Raw genomic sequence first — 20,566 nt, forward strand, 5'->3', positions numbered from 1 at the left:
TCTGTTGGCTGTCCCACGTTCCATCTCTACCACAGTCTGCTATAATGAGCTTGCCCGGGTACACATTTCAGACATAATCAAGACCACACCAATTCTGTTATGGCATAAAATATGGTCCTCGGAAAAGACAGCTCTCAATCGAGATGTGATTAAGGACTGTATGGCTCTAACAGACTCAAGGAAAATACCCTGGCTTTTTTATATCAAGAAATTCTTATCTTCACTGGGACTAGCTGAATTGTATGATAATCCTACTTCATGTTTATCAATCCCGAAAAAGGATCTTAATGCCCGTTGTCTAGGCCTGCTTGAGGATAGGCGCTCCTACCTTGAAGGATATAAACCAACGATTGTCCATCATTACCTCTTGCTGCATGACGCAGGCATTCCCCTTTATCTCTCTCCGACCCTTCCGGCCTATACGAGATTGCTGCTAACAAGGATGAGGACGGACTGCTTATATCGTTTGTTAACATTCCCCACTATAAATGACTGGTCTGCCGACCTGGCGGCCTGCCCTTGTGACAATGTTTCTAAGCAGTCCAACATACACGTTGTCTTGTTTTGTAAATTTTATGACTGGGGAAGAAAGAAACATCTACTCCCACTCCTGAAGTTATGGGGTCTAAGACAATGTAGGCCAGCTTTACTTAAACTATGCATGCTTGAGGATGAACTCACGATTACTGCAGCTGCCAGGTTTCTGAAATACGCAGTAAGGTGTAGAGCGTCCATGAACTGATTTATTTCTGATAAGTTACCTTTCGATTATCTTAAACACTCTTGTAAAACATCTTTTTTACTTTTTATACCTGTGTTCTGAATTTAACTTTTATGTTGTATTAAATTGTGCTTTTATTATTTTCTTGTGTAAAAAATCGAATAAAGCTATCTTTGATTTGATTTGATTTACAAAGGCCTCCATCTTAGTCTGGAGGTTCGCTCAGAAGGGACCGGTCACCCCAAACATATAATTGAAAAGGACTGGACCAGTATTGCAACCTGTTGTCCTCCGTACTGATCTGGAAGTTCGATCGTGGGGGGAATGGTCACCCCAGAATAATAATTGGAAAACAGTGGGCCAGTGTAGCAGCCTTCCGTTTTTTTTTAGATAAAGTACGCTCCTCGCATTTTGTTGTCAATTGGTGTGCATCGGTCCAGGTTGATTTTTTTCTGTATATCCCTAGGGAGAGGTATTTTTCTGTCACCAATACCCCCAACCCCACTCCCTTTTGATCTAGATGCCTCCTGTCCTACCTCCTGACTAATCATTGCTAAAATCTTACTTGGAGTTTCATCAACGTGGCCAAAGGGTTGAACATACAAAATTTGTCAGCTACTTCTCACTGCACGCATCTTGCCAAGTACAATATAGAGTTCTGTTACATGCTCTGGTAGGTATCATCCCACTTCTATGAAAGTTCTAGTAGGAGTAGAAGGATTTGGCACTCCATGATGGTCTGTGACCTCATTTTGCCTGCTCACTCCTGAGTGAAGCTGGCCATAAACACCAATATCCATTTGCGGTAATAAACTGGTGTTTTGAGAAACAAAATCTTTCTTACACACACACACACACACACGCACACACACACACAATGATAGAGATAAATAATTTGCGCCAAGTAGACCATTTTCAATAATTATATTTTTCCAAAGCCTAGTAGAACGTGGTTCTCTTTTGTTGGCTAGTTTTGATTAATACATTTTTATTTTAAAAAAATTACAATAATTATATAGAACTATTATTTTGGGGATCCAACTTTCCTCTAGGCATATAGTGGGAAGGCCACACTCACCTAAGAGCTGAAAACTTTCAACTCAGAGTAATTAAGAAAGGTTCAAATAAAAACTGTCTTCCATGATTATGCCACCACAATATTGAGTTTTAAATATTGTCCTGTTAAAATATTGACGACGGGGTATCAACCACCACAATATTCAGAACTTTAGTATACATAGTTAAATACTATTCTTAACTACAAAGTCTTGTACCTTGACAATGCATACATCAACAAGTTATGTAGAAGTGGAGATAAGAATATAAAATATTTACTTTCAACACATTTGATGTTCCAAATGAAAGACCAAATACCACTTTATAAATGGTTTTCCTTTCATGTTCTACCCACGTACAAAAGGCAAAACTCTCTAGAACACTTACCGTCTTCAGAATCTCCTAATAGATGAACCAGGGTTGGAAATGAACTCTGCAAGTTTTTTAAACACTCCAAAAATGTCTGGCATGCTGCTTCACCTTTCTGCAGAATGGTATTCAGCACTGCTCGCACTCTTTTCTCTGGATCGGGTAACTCACTCAGCCTGAAATACTCTTCCTGTGTAATGATTAGCAGGCTGTCTAGTTCATCGAGCACAGTGTCAGTGTCACTCTGCAAGATTTCTGTGAGCTTTCGGCGTAACCTTCTAATAATCTCAGAGGGTTTCCCATCAGCGGCCATTCTGCATTCCTGGTATTAAGTAAACGAGAACAACAGTTAGACTTTACAAGGACCCATAGAAATAAGAGAGGTAGTAGATATAGTGGAAGAGAGTTAACAAGTTTTACATTTGGGACTTTATTTGAGTGCTCACTCCACAACAGTCTTTGAAAGATTTATAAATTATATTTTCATAAGCATTATTCATGACAGCTTGGAAGCACTGAAACTTCCCAAAAAAGCAAAGGATGAACACAGGACAATCAAGTTTGTGTATTGTGAGTGCTGTGAATTGTTGTGGTGTTTCTCTTACTTTGAAAATAACGTTTTTACACTAGACAAAACACTGAAATGTTGGGCTTTGATGGCTATAGGATTGAGTCCTGTTTAGGGGGGTCAATCAGTGGTCGAAAACTACTGCCCCATTACAGTTACCACCCAGTGGCAGGCTTGGACTCCCGCTCATGGGAAATTTCCGCCAGCTTCATCACCCACCTGTGATTGCCCGCAGGCAAATGGTTAGGTGGACCCTGATTTACAAGGAGCTCCCTATAACAAATTGATATAATTTATTTGGGACTTTGAGTATTCTGACCAATCAAATGTAGACCATCCTCTTTCTGGTTTAAATGTGGGTGGTGTGCGCAGGGTTGTTTAGATGGCCTTTTTGGGATGGCTGTGATGCCCCATCTACCATCAAGGAGTGAGGCATATAGACCTCCTCCATATTAAGATCACTAACTACTCACCCCTCCTTTTAACCAAAAGAGCTATTTAACCTCCAATGGATCGCCGGGCAGCCAAAAGCAAGGGTCAGAAAAAAGGGTTGGTTCAAACCATTTGTTTTTGCCCTACAGGGAAGAAAGCGATTGCCATTCAGAAATCCCACCTCACCACATTTTATCTAATCTTTTGTTACCTGTAAAAATAAGTTTAAAACAGAATTGTGATTGTGAATTTAGATAATCGTTGTTATATAGGCCTCTACAATATCAACATTAATGGGTTAAAATATATTCTTACTCTTGTGCATAAAACGCCAAAATCATGTTAAATGGTTTGACATATATTTTATTTTTTACTGAAGTGATATTACCACATCACAAATATGCTAATGCCACTCTTGTGGGAGTTCAAAATCAGACTCTGATAATGAATATTTTCACATATTAGACATTTTGGTCAAACACACAGTGTTGGAAACTGATGTAAGAGATCTAGAGATAAGAGATCATGAGATATAGCTTTGAAAATAATCTATACCATACAATGCAATGATCTGAGTTGATGAATGCTTAATAGGTCCTTTATCCAAGTTTATAACTTTTTGAAATATGCACAGAGTAAAACACATACAAATATGTTAATTAATATCAAAAGACCTTTGATATTAATTGCTTTTATGGCAGTATTGCAAGCGATCTTCACTATGTACTCGAATAAGAAGCACAAGAAGAGGTTAAATCAAGAAAAACAAATAAAATAAAATGAAGCTCACATAAAGTGCATACATACTTTACAGATAATAGACTTTCAGCCAGAACTAACTCTAGAACGTTTGTAAATTTCCAAAGCTTAACTGTTCACAAAACGAAAAACCAAGAAACAATTACCAAGCATATAAAACTAAAGCACATGAGAATAGTCAAATTGTCAGCAGAATTCTAGCATTAATGACTATTGAAGGAAGTGACCTGATTAGGGCTACCCAGGTCACTCGCGACCACCTCTCAGCCTTCCATACAAATGAAGATTTGGTCAGATAGTGGAGAATACAAACCAAAATAATGTATTAGTATACGCTCGAGCAGAGTCCAGTCTGACCACCCTCCTTGGATTGCTGCAGAGGGACTGACCCCCACCAATGTGGAAATACAAGATATACATTTCCAGCACCCCCAAAGACCCGCCCAGACTGGAATTTTCCAGTCTGAGAGCTGATGGATAAAGGTGGTACAGACGACGAGCTGCCATCCTAAGACCAGGTACATGCTATCTTAGTTTCAAGGATACTCTGCCAGTAACCGTCTCCCTGACAGTGGATGCAGGCCTACCTACTGGGAAAGGCATGCAGTTACAGAATGATCTATTCATTAGTGCAGCCACGCTCAACCTTGAATAATAAAGAGAAACAGTCGAGGCTGCTTTCTGTTGAGGCAGACTGTAAGAGACAGAAGCTTCATTTCGATCATGGTACAAAATGGCGGCTAAATAAAAAATGGTGCCGCAAATGCTAACTTACCTTGCACAATGCTAGAAGGAGTCAGCTAGACGCATTTTCAGTCCAACACTATAGAAAAGAAATGTATCTGCACTGGTTACATCTGCAGCTCTATTAAATTGTCTAGGACTAATAGGTAAATAACAGAGACATTCAAAGCATATTACTGACAACTGTATAGTAATGTTAGATCAAATGTAACTATAATACCTAAGAAATATTTTCAAATACCTTCCATTGCCCAACGGCATGGTTATTGGTACAGATTACCAGGGTAGAGGTTTCTGCGTCAGGCAAGGATGGTTTATCACTAAATTTTATAAGAGCCTCAGTGAGCTTTAAACTCAGTTTTTCTAAACCACTCCCTAGACAGAGCAACATTAGATTATATACATATTTATATTTATATTGTGGTAGCGATGGTGTGCTTGGAGTGCTGCAAGCCACGGGAGGGCGTATACTGGGCCCTGTTGGGACCGCAACTTCGCGGTGTAGCCCGGAGTATTGCCACGGACTTACCGTATTTGCCCGCAACGGAGGCTGCAGAAGGCGTTGGGCAGTGGGGGTGAAGTGTTACAGCCCCAAGAGGAACTTTTCCGAATCCTGGCAGCCTGTTCAAACATCCCACCACTAGGGATGCTGGTACTTGCAGTCCATCATCTTTCCCCCAATGAGTAGGATGCATTCAACATTCAAAAGGGACTGCAGCAAGGAGTCAGGAGGGGAGCACAGGCATCTGAAGAGGGACGAATCCCGAAACGCGTCATGCCTTACGAACCTCTGGTCACAATCACCTTCCACTGCCCGCTGAGTTCCTCGTTGTCTTCATGGTGGAGGCGACTGTTCCCTGACATATTTATATATATAATTCACTGAAAAAACCATAGGTTATAGACCATATATAGTTAGGGATTAGCATTTACAAAACCTTATTTTACTTGCACAAAACCATTGAAATTCCATATATAGTTAGTTGCACTAACTATATATCGCGCACCCGCAATCCACTGCTAATGATGTCACATATTACATCATTCATGACATGGTCAGTGACATCACTGATGACATCACTGATGACATCTCAAATGACGTCACTGATGACATCACTGATGACATCTCAAATGACATCACTGATGACATCACTGATGACAACACCCAGTGACTGTATGTTTCTGTAAAGTTAAAATATGTCTTACATATTGAAAAATGAGTGGATGTATAAGTGTCTGGATGAAGGATTTAGTAGGTGCATGACTGACTGTATGAGAGAATGATTAAATGTGTCTCACTGAGTGCATGGGTTAGTGACTAAACTGTCTTAATTTGTGCATCATTATATATGTTGTTCTGAAAACTGCTGCATGTTTAAATCAGTAGCTATATGTGTAACTATATGGGTTATTGAATGGTTGCCCAAGTATTTGTATGGGAGACTGAGTATGTGTGTGGGTGGCTGGGAGGTGTATGACTCTGTGCATAGATGTGTGAGCAGTTGATTCACTAAATGTATGGGTTCAAAAGTGCATGTGGAAACAGCTGTATGGACAGTTGACTGTGTGCATGAGTGTATTGGTTAGTGAATGGATATCTCAGTGCTACATGTCAAAGTAAGTACATATGTAAAACACAGTCCATGTGAGAGTTGACATATATAAATAACTGTGCATAAGAGCCAGTGAATGTGTGAGTGGCTGTATGGATCATTGTGAACTTGTATCAGGGATTGTATAAGACAGTAAATATGTGTTAGTATATGTTTGAATAAGTAAGGTGTGTATAACTGTATAGTTGAGGAAATGGAGGTGTGATTGATTGTTTGCATAACTGACTAGGTGTGTGAGTAACTCCATGGATAAGTGACAGTCTGTGAGTGTCTGTGTATACTGATTGTATCTAAGGTTATATTAGAGTCTGAAGATGTTCATTGTATTATCACATAAATGATATCATCAGTGATGTGATCAGTGATGTCATTTGAGATGTCATCAGTGATGTCATCGGTGATGTCATTTGAGATGTCATCAGTGATGTCATCAGTGATGTCACTGACCATGTCATGAATGATGTAATATGTGACATCATTAGCAGTGGATTGCGGGTGCGCGATATATAGTTAGTGCAACTAACTATATATGGAATTTCAATGGTTTTGTGCAAGTAAAATAAGGTTTTGTAAATGCTAATCCCTAACTATATATGGTCTATAACCTATGGTTTTTTCAGTGAATTTTCAAGGTTTTGTAAATGCAAATTCCTAACTATATATGGTCTATAACCTATGGTTTTTTCAGTGAATTTCATTGGTTTTTTAAAAGCTAATATCTATAGCTGTAAAATATATTCTTTATTACGTAGCGTATCACATAGCCCGTGAGACGCCTCATGACGCATTGCATAACCGTGACGTATCGTCTCTGCAGCGCAAACAAAACCCGTAACGTAAGCGCGCCGGAGCACGCTTACAGATATATATATATTTTTTTAACCTTAATTAGACAAGATCCACACGTGCACATATCTTGAGGCCTTGCAAAGGCACATCAAACAAACAGTCCCTACAATTTTGCCAAGTTTGGTGGAAATCTACTCCTTTAAATTTTATTTTACTGTTTCTCTTGATTTTCCCCTTGTTACGCTTACCGGAACGCTACCCGGTATGCAAACAAACGCTCCAAAAACACAATATGTCAGACTCCCGTTACGCTGCCGGTTAGCTGCCCGTTTATTTTGCCCCGTGGGGAACTTTAATAGCCTCCTCATCAATCCAAGGGGTTCAGGAGGGGTCTACCTTACCCCTTTCCTTCATTTACACCTTTTTTTTTTCCACCTCTTGTCTCTCAATCCCACCGAGAGACAAGATGGCGGCCGCTCCGGACTGTTTAGAATGTTAACAGCCAATCAGCTTCTCCTCAGACTCCCGTTACGCTGCTGGTTAGCTGCCCAGTTAGCTGCCCGGTTCGCGTACCGGGACGGGCCTCTACGGCGAAAAATCGCATTTTTTTTTTTTTTGCCCCGCGGGGCACTTTAATATCCCCCTTATCAATCCTAGGGGGTCAGGAGGGGTCTACCTTGCCCCCTTTCCTTCATTTCCCCCTTAGTTTTTCACCACCTCTTGTCTCTCGATCCTACAGAGAGACAAGATGGCAGCCGCTCCGGACTGTTTACAATGTTGACAGCCAATCAGCTACTCCTCAGACTCCCGTTACGCTGCCGGTTAGCTGCCCGGTTAGCTGCCCGGTTCGCGTACCAAAACGCGTCTCTACGGCGAAAATATCGCATTTTTTTTTTTTTTTGCCCCGCGTGGCTCTATAATATCCCCCTCATCAATCCTAGGGGGTCAGAAGGGGTCTACCTTGCCCCCTTTCCTTCATTTCCCCCTTTGTTTTGGCCTCCTCTTGTCTCTCGATCCTACCGAGAGACAAGATGGCGGCCGCTCCGGACTGTTTAGAATGTTGACAGACACCGGAGAGCCAATCAGCTTCGCTTCGCAAAGCTCCGTTACGCGAAAAGTACGCGAACCGGAGCGCTGCCCGGAGCGCTGTTACAGATATATATCTTGTTTTGAACGTTAATTTCTCAAAATCCACTGGAGCACATATATTGAGACCTAGCAAAGGCACATCGGGCTAACAGTCCCTACAATTTTGCCAAGTTTCGTGCAAATCCATTCAGCCGTTCGAGCTAAAAGTGAGGCCAACCGCCCTATGGAAATTAACATGGGAAAAACGCGTTTTGGGACCCCCCTTTTTTCTCGGCCCCCCCTTGACGAACCCCCCCCAAATTTTCAGGGGCTGCTCAAAAACAAAATGTGCCATTTTCCTGAAAATTTCAGCCAATTCCGTCCACAAACGCCAAAGTTATTAGACATAGAATTTTCAAAAATCCCATAGAGAAAAAATCCTAACTATATATACCTACTGGCTATCGCCAGTAGGTAATATATATATTACCTACTGGCGGTCGCCAGTAGGTAGTCATAGTTAGGACCTATTATCTATAGGATATCCGCAACATTTTATTTGGTATAACTTTAGCGCCGATTGACGAATCTTCGCGGAGTTTTCCAAACTTTTGGCCAGCTCCGGTCCGCTCCTATCCTGAAAGTTTCACGATGATACATCAAGCGGGGGCGGAGAAAAAAGTGGGGTCCCAAAATGCATTTTCCCCATGGAATTTCCCATAGGACCTTTAGCCGCAGCTACAGCCCGAACTGCTGAACGGAATTACACCAAATTTGGCAAAGAGGTAGTCCTTGGTTCAGACTTGTGCCATTTGGTGTAAATCCGTTCAGTAGTTCCTGAGAAAATGACAGTTAAAGTCATTTATATATCTATAGGCGCGGTGGATCCGCGTACCTATCCATGTACCCTAAGCATAGCCTACGCGCACCCTGCCGTGCACAAGCTGTATTTTAATTGGCTGTCAACACTCCAAATCAGGAAGTGTTGACAGCCATCTTGTGCCTTGGTAGAACTGAGGCACAAGAAACTAAAGAAAAAATGTCGCAAAACGCACAAGGGGGCAGGATAGAAGCACCCTGACTCCCTAGGCCTGCTCAGGAGGTCTCCAAGGGCAAAAAAAAGATTTTTTTTTTTAATCCGCGAGATTTGAGCACCCAGTGCAAATTACGGCCAAAACAAAAAAAATTGAAGTGCGGGCTCCTGCGCTTCAGTGGTAATTAGCCCCAGGGGGGCAAAATCCCGGGGCAATAAAAGAATTGGATGGGAGTTCCCAAAGGTACCCCCCAGCCCCGGGGACCGCCACCCCCGGGGCTTCAAGAGAAAATGTGGGGGGGCTCATAGCCCCCCCAGCCCCGGGGACCACCACCCCCTGGGGCTTTTAAAATACACAATGGGTGGGGGGCTCAAAGGCCCCCCTAAATGCCGCCCCAAGCCCCGGGGACCGGCACCCCCCAGGGCTTCATACTGTAAATAAAAAAAAATAACCTGTGGGGGGGCTCAAGCCCCCCACATGCCCCAGGGACCACCACCTCCCCGGGGCTCTAATATTTAAAATAGGGGGGGCCATGACGGACCCCGAGCCCCGGGGCCCTCACCCCAGGGCTTTAGAGATGGTGGGAGGGAGCCCCCCTCCTGGAGCCCTTGATGGCCCTGGGGACCGCCACCCCCCAGGGCCGGCTCCTGCAGTGTCCCGTGGTGCCCACCCCCGGGACACTGTAGTTTGCTATGGCAGGGCGGGAGCCTCGCGGCTCCCACCTTGCCGTAGCAAACTGCTTTGGTATTTGGAAGCTCTCTCTTCCAAATACCAAAGACGATTGCTTTTTCACATGGGGAGCTGCATCTTCTTAGCTCTCCATGTGGAAAAGCAATGCCGGCTCATGCAGGAGGCAGGAGCCGTCAGGACCGTGGGGGGATTGGGACCCCCCATGGTCCCCAACAGAGAGGGTCAGCCGATGTGGCCCGGGAGGGGGGGCCACGCGGCCCCCCTCCTCAAATATGAAAAATATATATACATATATTTTATTAAAAAGGCCGGTCCCTGGTGATGGGGTCCCTGTGGCCATAAATGGCCTAAAGAGAGAGGCAAAGCAGCCCCTCTCCTAAAATTAAAATACATTTTAAAAAAGGCAAGGCCCCGGGGGATGGGGTCACCGGGGCCAATTATGGCCTTGGGAGGGGGACCATGCGGCCCCCTCCAAAGAGAAATAAATAAAAAAAAAACAGTATCAGGCCCTAGGGGATGGGGTCCCCAGGGCCAAAATATTAGGAAAAGAAGTGGGGCCCTTCTTAAAACAAAAAAAAAGAAAAAGACCGCCATTGTGCCGGAGGCCACGCCCCCTACCAGCATCACTTTGCAAACGCGCCCCCTGGCGCGTTTGCAGAGGGGGAGAGAATTCCCCTTGAATACTTGCGGTCCCTGGAGGCCAACTAGCCCACTAGGAGCCTCCAGTATGCGCCAGGGGACTGCGTTGCAGAGAAGTGTTCTGAGGGCACGCCCCTTTTTACACCTCTCTGCAATGCAGCTCTGTGGCGCTTACTGGAGGTAGCTGGTGGGCTAGTTGCACTCCAGGGACCCTCAGTATTCAAGGGGAGTTAATCCCCCAACTTAAAACGGGCCACGGGTGCGTTTGCACAGAGGTGAAGGGAGGGGGCGGGGCCTGAGTTCATATGAGTGCAAAAACACCCTGTGGCGTGGTTTAAGTTGGGATTTCCTTGTCAATCCTGAGGGTCCCTGGGGGCCAACTAGCCCACCAGGTACCTTCAGTAAGCTCCACGGAGCTGCATTGCAGAGTGATGTAAAAAGGGGTGTGGCCTCTGAAGACCTCTCTTCAATGCAGCCCCCTGGCACATACTGGAGGTATCTGGTGGGCTAGTTGGCCCCCAGAGACCCACAGGATTGATGAGGAATTAGTTCTCTAACTTAAAACGTGCCACAGGGCGTGTTTGCAGACATGTCACATCAGGCCACGCCCCCTTTCTTCATCAGTGTGCAAATGCGCCTCGTGGTGCGTTTTTTAACTTGGGGAATTAATTCTCTTTCAATACTGAAGGCCCCTGAGGGCCAAACAGCCCAACAGGTATCTCCAATATGCCCCAGGGAGCTGCTTTGCAGACAGGTGTTCAGCGGCCATGCCCCTTTTTACACCTCTGCAACGCAGCTCTGTGGTGCTTACTGGAGGTACCTAGTGGGCTAGTTTGACCCTAGGGATCCTTAGGATTGAAGGGGACTTAATCTCTCAACTTAGAACGGTGACAGGGCGCGTTTTGGGGAAAAACATTCAACTTCAAACCTGAGGGACCATGGGGGCCAAGTAGTGCCACTGTGCTGCATTGCAGAGAGGTGGTGCAGGCCGTGCCCCTTTATACATCTCTCTGCTGCACAGCTCTGTGGCGCTTACTGGATGTACTACAAATTCCGATTTACTCACCTGTTATCAGGAGAGACCTCAGTGCTGCATCTTTGAGCCCAGTACTGATCCTCAAAAGTAATTCTAACCATACTTACCAGTAACTTGAATTTCCTTCCATAGGCTAACATTGATTGGTTTCATTTGGAAATTCTTCTAAGTGTGGAGTTTTGGAACTTTAAAATATTCACCTGAAATCATCCGAACAACGAATTCCGATTTACTCACCTGTTATCAGGAGAGAACCCAGTGCTCCATCTTTTAGCCCAGCACTGACCCTGAAAAGTAATTCTAACCATACTTACCAGTAACTTGTATTTCCTTCCATAGAAATCCATTGTCCGGTTTTCACCAGAAAAGTTTCGAAGTGTCTATTTTCACAAAGTAAATAAAAATTCCTTAAAAATCGCCTGTATGACTTAAACGCATTATTTCAACTGTTTACAGGAGATGCACCAGTGCTGGATCCAGGATCCACCACTGAGTAAGAAAAAGTAACTATAACACTACTTACCTGCTAAGTGAATTTCCTCCCTTAGGATAACATTGGTGATTCTATGTGAAAAAGTTTGTGTCAACTTTTAAAATACAATAATATTCCTTAAAAATCACTACTGTAACCAAAACGCTTTTACTCAACTGTTTACAAGAGATGTCCAAGGACTGAATCTAGGATCCAGTCCTGTGGTTAGAAAAGTAATCCATAAAGTAACTAATTGCATTTACCTAGAAATTCACATTGAGCTCAAAGTGGCATAATGTTTGAAATTGTGTTGCCCATTGCAACAACTGTAACTACTGTACCTAAAAGTCTATTGCGTATTTGCAAAGTATTTAAACTAAAGTAATTCATTCTGAGAAAGTATATTTTGTAACGTAATGTATAATGTAATTATAATGTAATTTAAAAAATAAAATATCTAAAAATAAATAGTTTAAAAAAATTTAGTAAATCAGTATCAAAAAAATAAATATAAAAATTAATGCATTTAAAAATTGTCATTTACAAAACCTTCAATTCACTGAAAAAACCATAGGTTTCAGACATGTTATAGTTAGGAATTAGCATTTAAAAACCTTTGAAATTCACTTAAAAAACATAGGTTTCAGACATGTTATAGTTAGGAATTAGCATTTAAAAAACCTTTGAAATTTACTTCAAAAACCATAGGTTTCAGACATGTTATAGTTAGGAATTAGCATTTAAAAAACCTTAGAAATTCACTGAAAAAAACATAGGTTTTAGGGGTGTTATAGTTATCTGGACATTTCACCTGTACAAAACCATTGAAATTCCTTTGTTATAGTTAGTTGTACTAAGTATAGCTCACGCGCCCGCAATCCACTGCTGATGATGTCACATATTACATCATTCGAGACATGGTCAGTGACATCACTGATGACATCTCGAATGACATCACTGATGACATTACTGATGACATCATCCACATGACAATCTGATACATCTCAGCATACACTAGTATAACCTTTCAACACTCATTATAAAATCTGGAGTACCATATTTGAAATCATTGACACACCAATACCAGTTTCTAAAAACCCACTCAGTGATTCCAACATCTACACACACATCTAAACACTTACCTATAGATTCACTCATACATGCTAACAAAGATCAATAGAATACTATTAAATATACTTATACACCTACATCAACATTACACACCAGCACACATACTATTCACTTATGCAGTCATTCTACTCACTTACGCACAAAATGTGGTTTTTGCCTTTGATAAAATCTGTAGAGAAATTAACCAAAGTTTACTTGTTGGCCCAAGACAGAAGACGCAGTATGGCAAGAGATGGTTCAATAAAACATGCTCCAAGGCACATGGTGAACTACTTAGGGCCTTGAAAACCACTCCAAAAGATCGAGCCCAAATAGCTAGTTTAAGAACTGCGTACAAAAAAGCTATCCTAGAGAGGAAAAAAGAGCTGAGAGATGACGCATGGGCCCAATTACTTGACCCGGATACCCTAAAAAATAGTGGATTATTATGGAAAATTGTAAACCAGCCGTTATTCTCGGGTGAGGAGAACTCCCCACTTGAGGCTAACATTCCAGATGAGGGTTGGATAAAACACTTTGGTAAAATATATTCTGACCCTAGTAATGAAACGCAAACCGAGGACACCCCTTTCAGCACCGAGGGTTCCACTGTAACCTTCGAGGTCTCAGAAGTGGAAAGAGTGATTGATTTGACCCTAAAAAACAAGGCACCAGGCCCGGATGGGGTCCCTGCAGATGTTTTCAAATGCGCACCAAAATTCTGGGAAAAGATCTTGTGTAATGTTTTTAATGTTCTAACCCATGATAATATACCGGCCTCATGGAAAAAATCGATCATCATCCCTGTCTACAAGAAGGGAAATAGGCAGGACCCCTCCTGTTACAGACCCATTTCCTTAATTGACTCCTCAGTCAAAATTCTGGGACGGGTAATTTTGTTTAAATTGAATGAATGGGTGAACGATAGAGGGGTTCTATCAAATGTGCAATATGGGTTTAGAGCATAATAGACCAATGTCTTAATTTGCACCTGCTACTAGATAAATATACCAAGGCCAAGGAGGGGTCCATGTACCTGGGGTTCATGGACCTCTGATCAGCTTTTGACCTTGTAAACCGTTCAAAGCTGTGGAATATTTTACTTAACATGGGTCTTGACAGGGCTTTGGTTAACCTTCTGGCGGACTTACATTCTGGGTTACTAGCCTCCATCAGGGTCACTTCGGAGGGCCGCTGTTCTAGCCATTTTAACTCAGAAAGGGGGGTCAGGCAAGGGTGCATCCTGGCTCCCCTTTTATTCACAATATATATAAATGATCTGGAACCTGCACTAAAGAAGGCCACCCTTGACATCCCGCGTATAGGAGAACTCGATATTCCAGTTCTCCTATACGCGGATGACGCTGTCCTTCTCTCGTGGACTGGGGTTGGATTACAATGCCTCCTGGATGTTTTTGAGAATTTTATGGGTTCCCTGGACCTTAAAATAAATGCTAAGAAGTCCCAGATAATGATAATGGGAAGGTGCTCTAGGAAGAAGTACTCTAAAACTTTTACCTGCGGAAAAGAGGAACTTTGTAGAGTACCTACATTTCCCTATCTGCGGATTTTTTTTGATGAGAGAGGGAACTGGGGTCCGCAGCTAAAAAACAGAAACATTTCCCTGGCAAGAACCACCTCTGCTCTCCAGGGCTTCTCGAAAAGATTGGGGGCTAGGCCAATAGTTGCATTAATGAAAATCTACAAAGCAAAATGTCTCGCAGTGGCTACTTACGGTAGTTCAATATGGGGACATGGTTCCCTGCATTGTTTACAGATTACAGAAAACAAATTCTTGAGATCTGTCCTTTCAGTCCCACAGTCTATCCCCTCATATACTAGTAAGTTAATCTACCCCTGAGGCGGAAGCCGGGGGCTGTTTTAGCTTTTAAATTACAGCTTGCTCATTGTGTTGAATTCATCTTACGGCGCCTCACGTTTTTAATGAAGTGATTTTGTTTTATATATTTTAAATCATTTCTGTGCTGATATAGCCGATGCATTTTTAGATTGCTTAAAATTGCACTTTACCCAATCCCTACCTCATCCCTACCACATCCACCTCGCTCCCGACCCCTACTCCCTGCACAGCCGATTTAGGGCTGGTGCGAGAGAGGGGTGGACGCCATCTTGCAGGTACGAACCGGGTAGCGCTCTAGCTGCTGGACGCCTCCCGCCCCCGTAGATTACTTAAGACTCGCTGGCACACAAAGCTGCAGACTAGTAAATTAATCTACGCCTGAGACGGAAGCCGGGGGCTGTTTTAACTTTTAAATTACAGCTTGCTCATTGTGTTGAATTCATCTTACGGCGCCTCACGTTTTTAATGAAGTGATTTTGTTTTATATATTTTAAATCATTTCTGTGCTGATATAGCCGATGCATTTTTAGATTGTTTAAAATTGCACTTTACCCAATCCCTACCTCATCCACCTCGCTCCCGACCCTTACTCCCTGCACAGCCAATTTAGGGCTGGTGCGAGAGAGGGGCGGACGCCATCTTGCGGGTACGAACCGGGTAGAGCTCTAGCTGCTGGCTGCCTCCTGTTCTTTCCCGTCTTACTCAGACATAAATGTTAAACCTTCCCCGACGGCGCAGCGGGCGGGCGCTGCGGGTGCGCCGGCGGCGCACCAAAGGTGCGCCAAAGGAAAGCTCGACAGGCGCAGGAGGCTCTGACCGATCTCATTCCTCTCTTGGCGTTTCAACCTCCCCTCCCAAGTTTCACAGTTCACCTACTCTTGTGTACAGAGGGCGAGATCTCCTAATATATAAGGACATCAATAAATGTTCACACTGTCCTCCCATGGAGTCGATATGGGGTCCCTTCTCATGTATCACATGTAACTGGTCTACCCCATGGCTCCCGGATTCCCTGCCTACTGCAGCCCCCACGAGACCTTGCACCAGTAATTTCAAGGGTGGCTTGATTAATACTCGGTCCTTGTGCTGCCACAGTCAGGATATCAGGGATTTGATCCTCGATCACGATTTGGACTTCCTTTTTGTGACGGAGACCTGGCTTAATGACAGAAGTAACCCTGATCTAGCTATTGCTATCCCTGCCGGCTTTACCATCTTCAGACAGGACAGACAACTAGGTAGAGGGGGTGGGGTTGCTCTAATCAGTAGAAATACCCTTAAATGCCATACATTCAACTTAGGCCCACTGAAAGGAGCAGAAGGAATAGGCTTTTCCATCTTGCTTAATGCCTCTGCGTCCTTTTCCGGGGGTCTGGTTTATCGCCCTCCAGGTAACGCCGCTCCATTTCTTGACTCAATAGGAGAATGTCTAGGACAACTCCTGGTTCACTACCCACATTTTACACTCATGGGGGATTTCAATCTACAGTTAGAGTCTAGAAATGACGCCCAAGCCATTAATTTCTACCAGACTCTGGATATCTTCGGCCTGCATCAATTGGTGGAGTCACCCACTCACTATGCGGGGCACTCACTGGACGGAGTCTGTTCTAACTTTCAGGCACTTTTTACTCTTAACCCAGTCCCACAAATCTGGACATACCACAGTTTTATTCCTTTTAATATCAATCTCCCAGGCCCCACCAAAACACCTAATACTTATCAACAGTTAACCTGTAATATAAATTGGAGGAAGGTTGCAGAGACGTTAAAAGCAAACCCCCCAAGCCAGCTGCAACAGCCTAGTATTTACTTATTTTATTTTGTGTATTTTATAAAGCGCACAGCTGCCCCAACGGGGCGTCCCGGCGCTGATAAATCTGGGAACAGGGGGCGTAGGAACAGAAGAGAATATTAAATGGAAAAGAGGTGAGTCTTCAGATACTTTCGGAATGCCGATTCTGTTTGGCAGGCACGTAGGACGACCGGAAGCTTGTTCCAACACTGAGTGGCGCAAACCTCGAATGTTTTCCCTCCAGCATGAGTTCGTTTGAATCTGGGAGTTGCTAGGAGAAGTAGGGAGTTAGAGCGCAATGTCCTGGTATTGGCATATGGCCACAGAGTGCTTTTCAAATGGGCCGAACCATTGCCCTTAGAAGCACGTAAAGCCAAAGTCATGGCCTTGAATACACATCTCTGGACTATGGGTAGGCAATGCAGTTTACGGAGGTGTGGGGAGATGTGATGTCTGGCAGGAATTCTCTCCACCAGCCGGGCGGCAGCATTTTGGACCGTCTGTAGTTTATGACATAGGCCTGCTGTGATACCAAGATAAAAGTGCGTTGGCGTAGTCGAGATGAGATGTTATCAATGCTAGGACCACAGTCTTACGGCAGTCCACCGGCAGATAGTTAATAAGCCGGTTAATAGTCTTGATCTTTGCAAAGCAGGATGCTGCTACTGTTTGAACCTGGGCATTGAAACTAAGGTGATTATCCCAACGCACTCCCACATTTCTCACAGTCTTTGGGCGTGGGGGCTTGGCTCAGATCCTCAGGCCACTACAGACTGGAATCCAGAGGGGATGGTGAATTAAAAAACAGGATCTCCGTCTTTCCTGCAATGAGTCGGAGGGAATTGGAGTCCATCCAACTGGAGATATCCCTGAAACAGGATTTCAACGGATCAAAGGCAGAGGCAGACCGTGCATCAAAGGTAAAAAGTAGCTGAATGTCGTCAGCATAAGAGGTGGATTTAATTCCAGTTTGCGCAATCAATTTAGCCAGGGGGGTGAAGTAAACATTGAACACATGCGGGCTCAGGGATGAGCCCTGTGGTACTCCCCATTTGAGTGGTCTAGCAGAGGAGGTATAAGGAGAGGTATATACCTGCTGTGAGCGGTCGCATAGATAAGTATGTCAGGAGATGCCTCTAATGACTCAAGAAATTTCGATTCCTGGGTGCACCAAGTCATCACAGAACACTCTCCGACTACAGCCCACCAACGTAAAGGCACAAAGCAAAAGCCAAATGCCCCCTGGTTCTCGCAGGCGCTAACAGAAAGTCACCTACTATGTAGGAAAATGGAACGCAAATGGAGGAAGTCTTATGATCCATCTGCCAAATTAGCCTATGTCCAACAACGTAAACTCTATTTGGCCAATATTAAGCTGGCCAAAAGAGAATACTATATTAAGGCCATTAATGATGCCCAACAAAAGCAAAAAACGGTCTTCTCTATAGTTAAATCTTTTACACACCCTAAAGTTCTCCAGCCGACAATCCCAGTCTCAGAAGTCTTCTGCAACCAAATTGCAGACTTCTTTGAGGAGAAGATTGCGCTCATCCAAAAGGACTACCCTAGCCTTCCCCCGGGTGATCCTACCATTCAACTGGAGAGTGGTAACAATGTACCTCATGCTCTGCGCACTTTTCAATCTGCCTCCCTCCTTCAAACTAGAGAAGTTATTATGGCCTGTAAGTCTGGGCACCTTCCGACTCCTGCCCTCCTCAGATACTACATCAGTTAATCAACATAGTCAAACCCATTATTAATACCATCGTCAATGCCTCATTGAGCTCAGGAATCGTACCCCTTGACTGGAAAAATGCGATCGTCAAGCCACTGTTGAAGAAGCCTAATAAACCTACCACCGACTTGTCAAATCTCCGCCCAATATCACTCCTTCCAGTCTTAGGTAAAATAACAGAGCAGATAGTGTATCAAGAGTTAAAGAACTTTGTAGATACCCATGACATCTTACATCCACAACAATCAGGATTCCGCCCAAGACATTCAACCGAAACTGCACTCATGGAGCTCACTGATTCCATTAAATTTTCGCAGGATGAAGGTAATAAGGCTGTCCTGATTTTATTGGACCTCACGGCAGCATTTGATACCATCTCCCACAAGATTTTGATCGATCGACTTAGAGGTATAGGGATAACTGACACTGCCCTAGCTTGGATAATATCCTTCCTGACCGATAGATCGCAATCAGTCTCTCTGCCCCCTTTTCTCTCCAAAGACAAAAAGGTGTCAGCAGGGGTCCCCCAGGGCTCGATCTTAAGCCCCTTATTGTTCAATATCTATATGATCCCACTTATTGCATTAATAGAGTCATTCGGCATATTGGTAACATCTTATGCCGATGACACCCAACTCGTGGTCTCCCTTGACAAAAACTCTACTAAAGCAGAACAAAATCTAAAGACCTGCATGACGGATGTATTCCGCTGGATGGACAACAACCATCTAAAATGTAACACTAACAAAACAGAGAAAGGAGGCCTCTTTTTGTTGCAAGGATTGGTGGCCGGAAGACTATCCTGCTCCCCCTCCTTCAGTAGAAACTGCAAGAAACTTAGGGGTCCTATTCGACTCCTCCCTTTCTTTTGACCAGCATGTAAGGTGCAGAGAAGGAAGCTGTTTCAACATTATTAAATCTCTTAAAAAGTTTTTTGACTTCTTACCCACCGAGTCTCGCAAATCGGTCGCAGTGGCCTTCATACTATCCCAATTAGACTACTGTAACGGACTTATGGCCGGTATAAAAAAATCCACACTAAAAAAACTACAGAGCGTGCAACACGCGGCAGCTAGATTAGTATTGAAACTACCTAGAAGATCCTCTGCTTCCACTGCGCTTCGAACCCTCCACTGGCTACCTCTACATAAAAGGATTCTTTTTAAAATCCAGCTAACCGCCTTCAGATCCCTCAACGGGTCAGGCCCAAAATACCTGAGGAAACGTTTTACTCGATATGACCCGCTGAGATGCTTGAGGTCGTCGGGAGGTAACCTAATCAACATCCCAAGATTCAAAATTACAACCAAAGGCGGAAAGACTCTTACAGTGTTGGCATCTAAGGCCTGGAACTTCATGCCCCTACATCTTAGATTACTTATACAGGAAAATGCCTTCAGGAGACAGTTAAAAACCTGGATCTTCAGTTTGCCGGATGACTTTGTAATGGCAGCCATCTAGATTTTCACCTCAGGTCTGCCTACTAGTCTATCGGCGACAGTTTGCGCTTTAGAAATACCCCATACAAAATACAAATACAAATATTCACACTGAACTTGGGGTAGGCTTTATTTCAGACATGATAACAATGTCCCGGTTAATAGCCTGGATGAAGACCTGGCTAAATCAGGAAATTCCCCTGAATCATGTTATTCTGAAAGATTGCCTACATCTAGATAAATATAATAAAATTCAGTGGTTGACATACATTAAAAATAGTTTTGTCAAGCTAGGACGACCAGAGCTTTTTTCCTCACCAGAGTCAATAACATCAAAGGACATTGCACTAATTAAGAGTGCATTGGTACAAATGTTAAGCCTGGAGAGAGAACAACTGGAATTAAAAAAAAACTACTGTGAGGACTAACCTCATTGTATCCAGCCAAGAAGGACCTGAAATGTATCTTAATATTGTGAATCGACCATATCATAGGTTTCTTTTAACTCGATTCCGTTTTAATATGATTAATTTGATCCTTGGATATTTCACTAATTGGAGCACCCCTGATAATGCAATGCTGTGTTCTTGTGATAACTTTTCCACCCAGAACACAATGCACTTTTTGATGTTCTGT

The 20,566-nt window shown here is 43.5% G+C and overlaps 1 protein-coding gene across 1 annotated transcript in view; it reads right to left on the minus strand.

The window, feature by feature from the left end:
* Window positions 1-20,566, minus strand: part of LOC147703577 (uncharacterized) — a 328,904-nt gene that overhangs the window by 277,898 nt on the left and 30,440 nt on the right. The window contains exon 2 of the mRNA XM_086929517.1: window positions 2,165-2,468. Within this exon, the coding sequence (XP_086785643.1) occupies window positions 2,165-2,459 (295 nt within the window). The 5' untranslated portion in view covers window positions 2,460-2,468. The remainder of the gene's footprint in view (window positions 1-2,164; window positions 2,469-20,566) is intronic.

The sequence above is a fragment of the Lissotriton vulgaris genome, chromosome 7 (assembly GCF_964263255.1).
Source record: "Lissotriton vulgaris chromosome 7, aLisVul1.2, whole genome shotgun sequence".
Taxonomy (NCBI): domain Eukaryota; kingdom Metazoa; phylum Chordata; class Amphibia; order Caudata; family Salamandridae; genus Lissotriton; species Lissotriton vulgaris.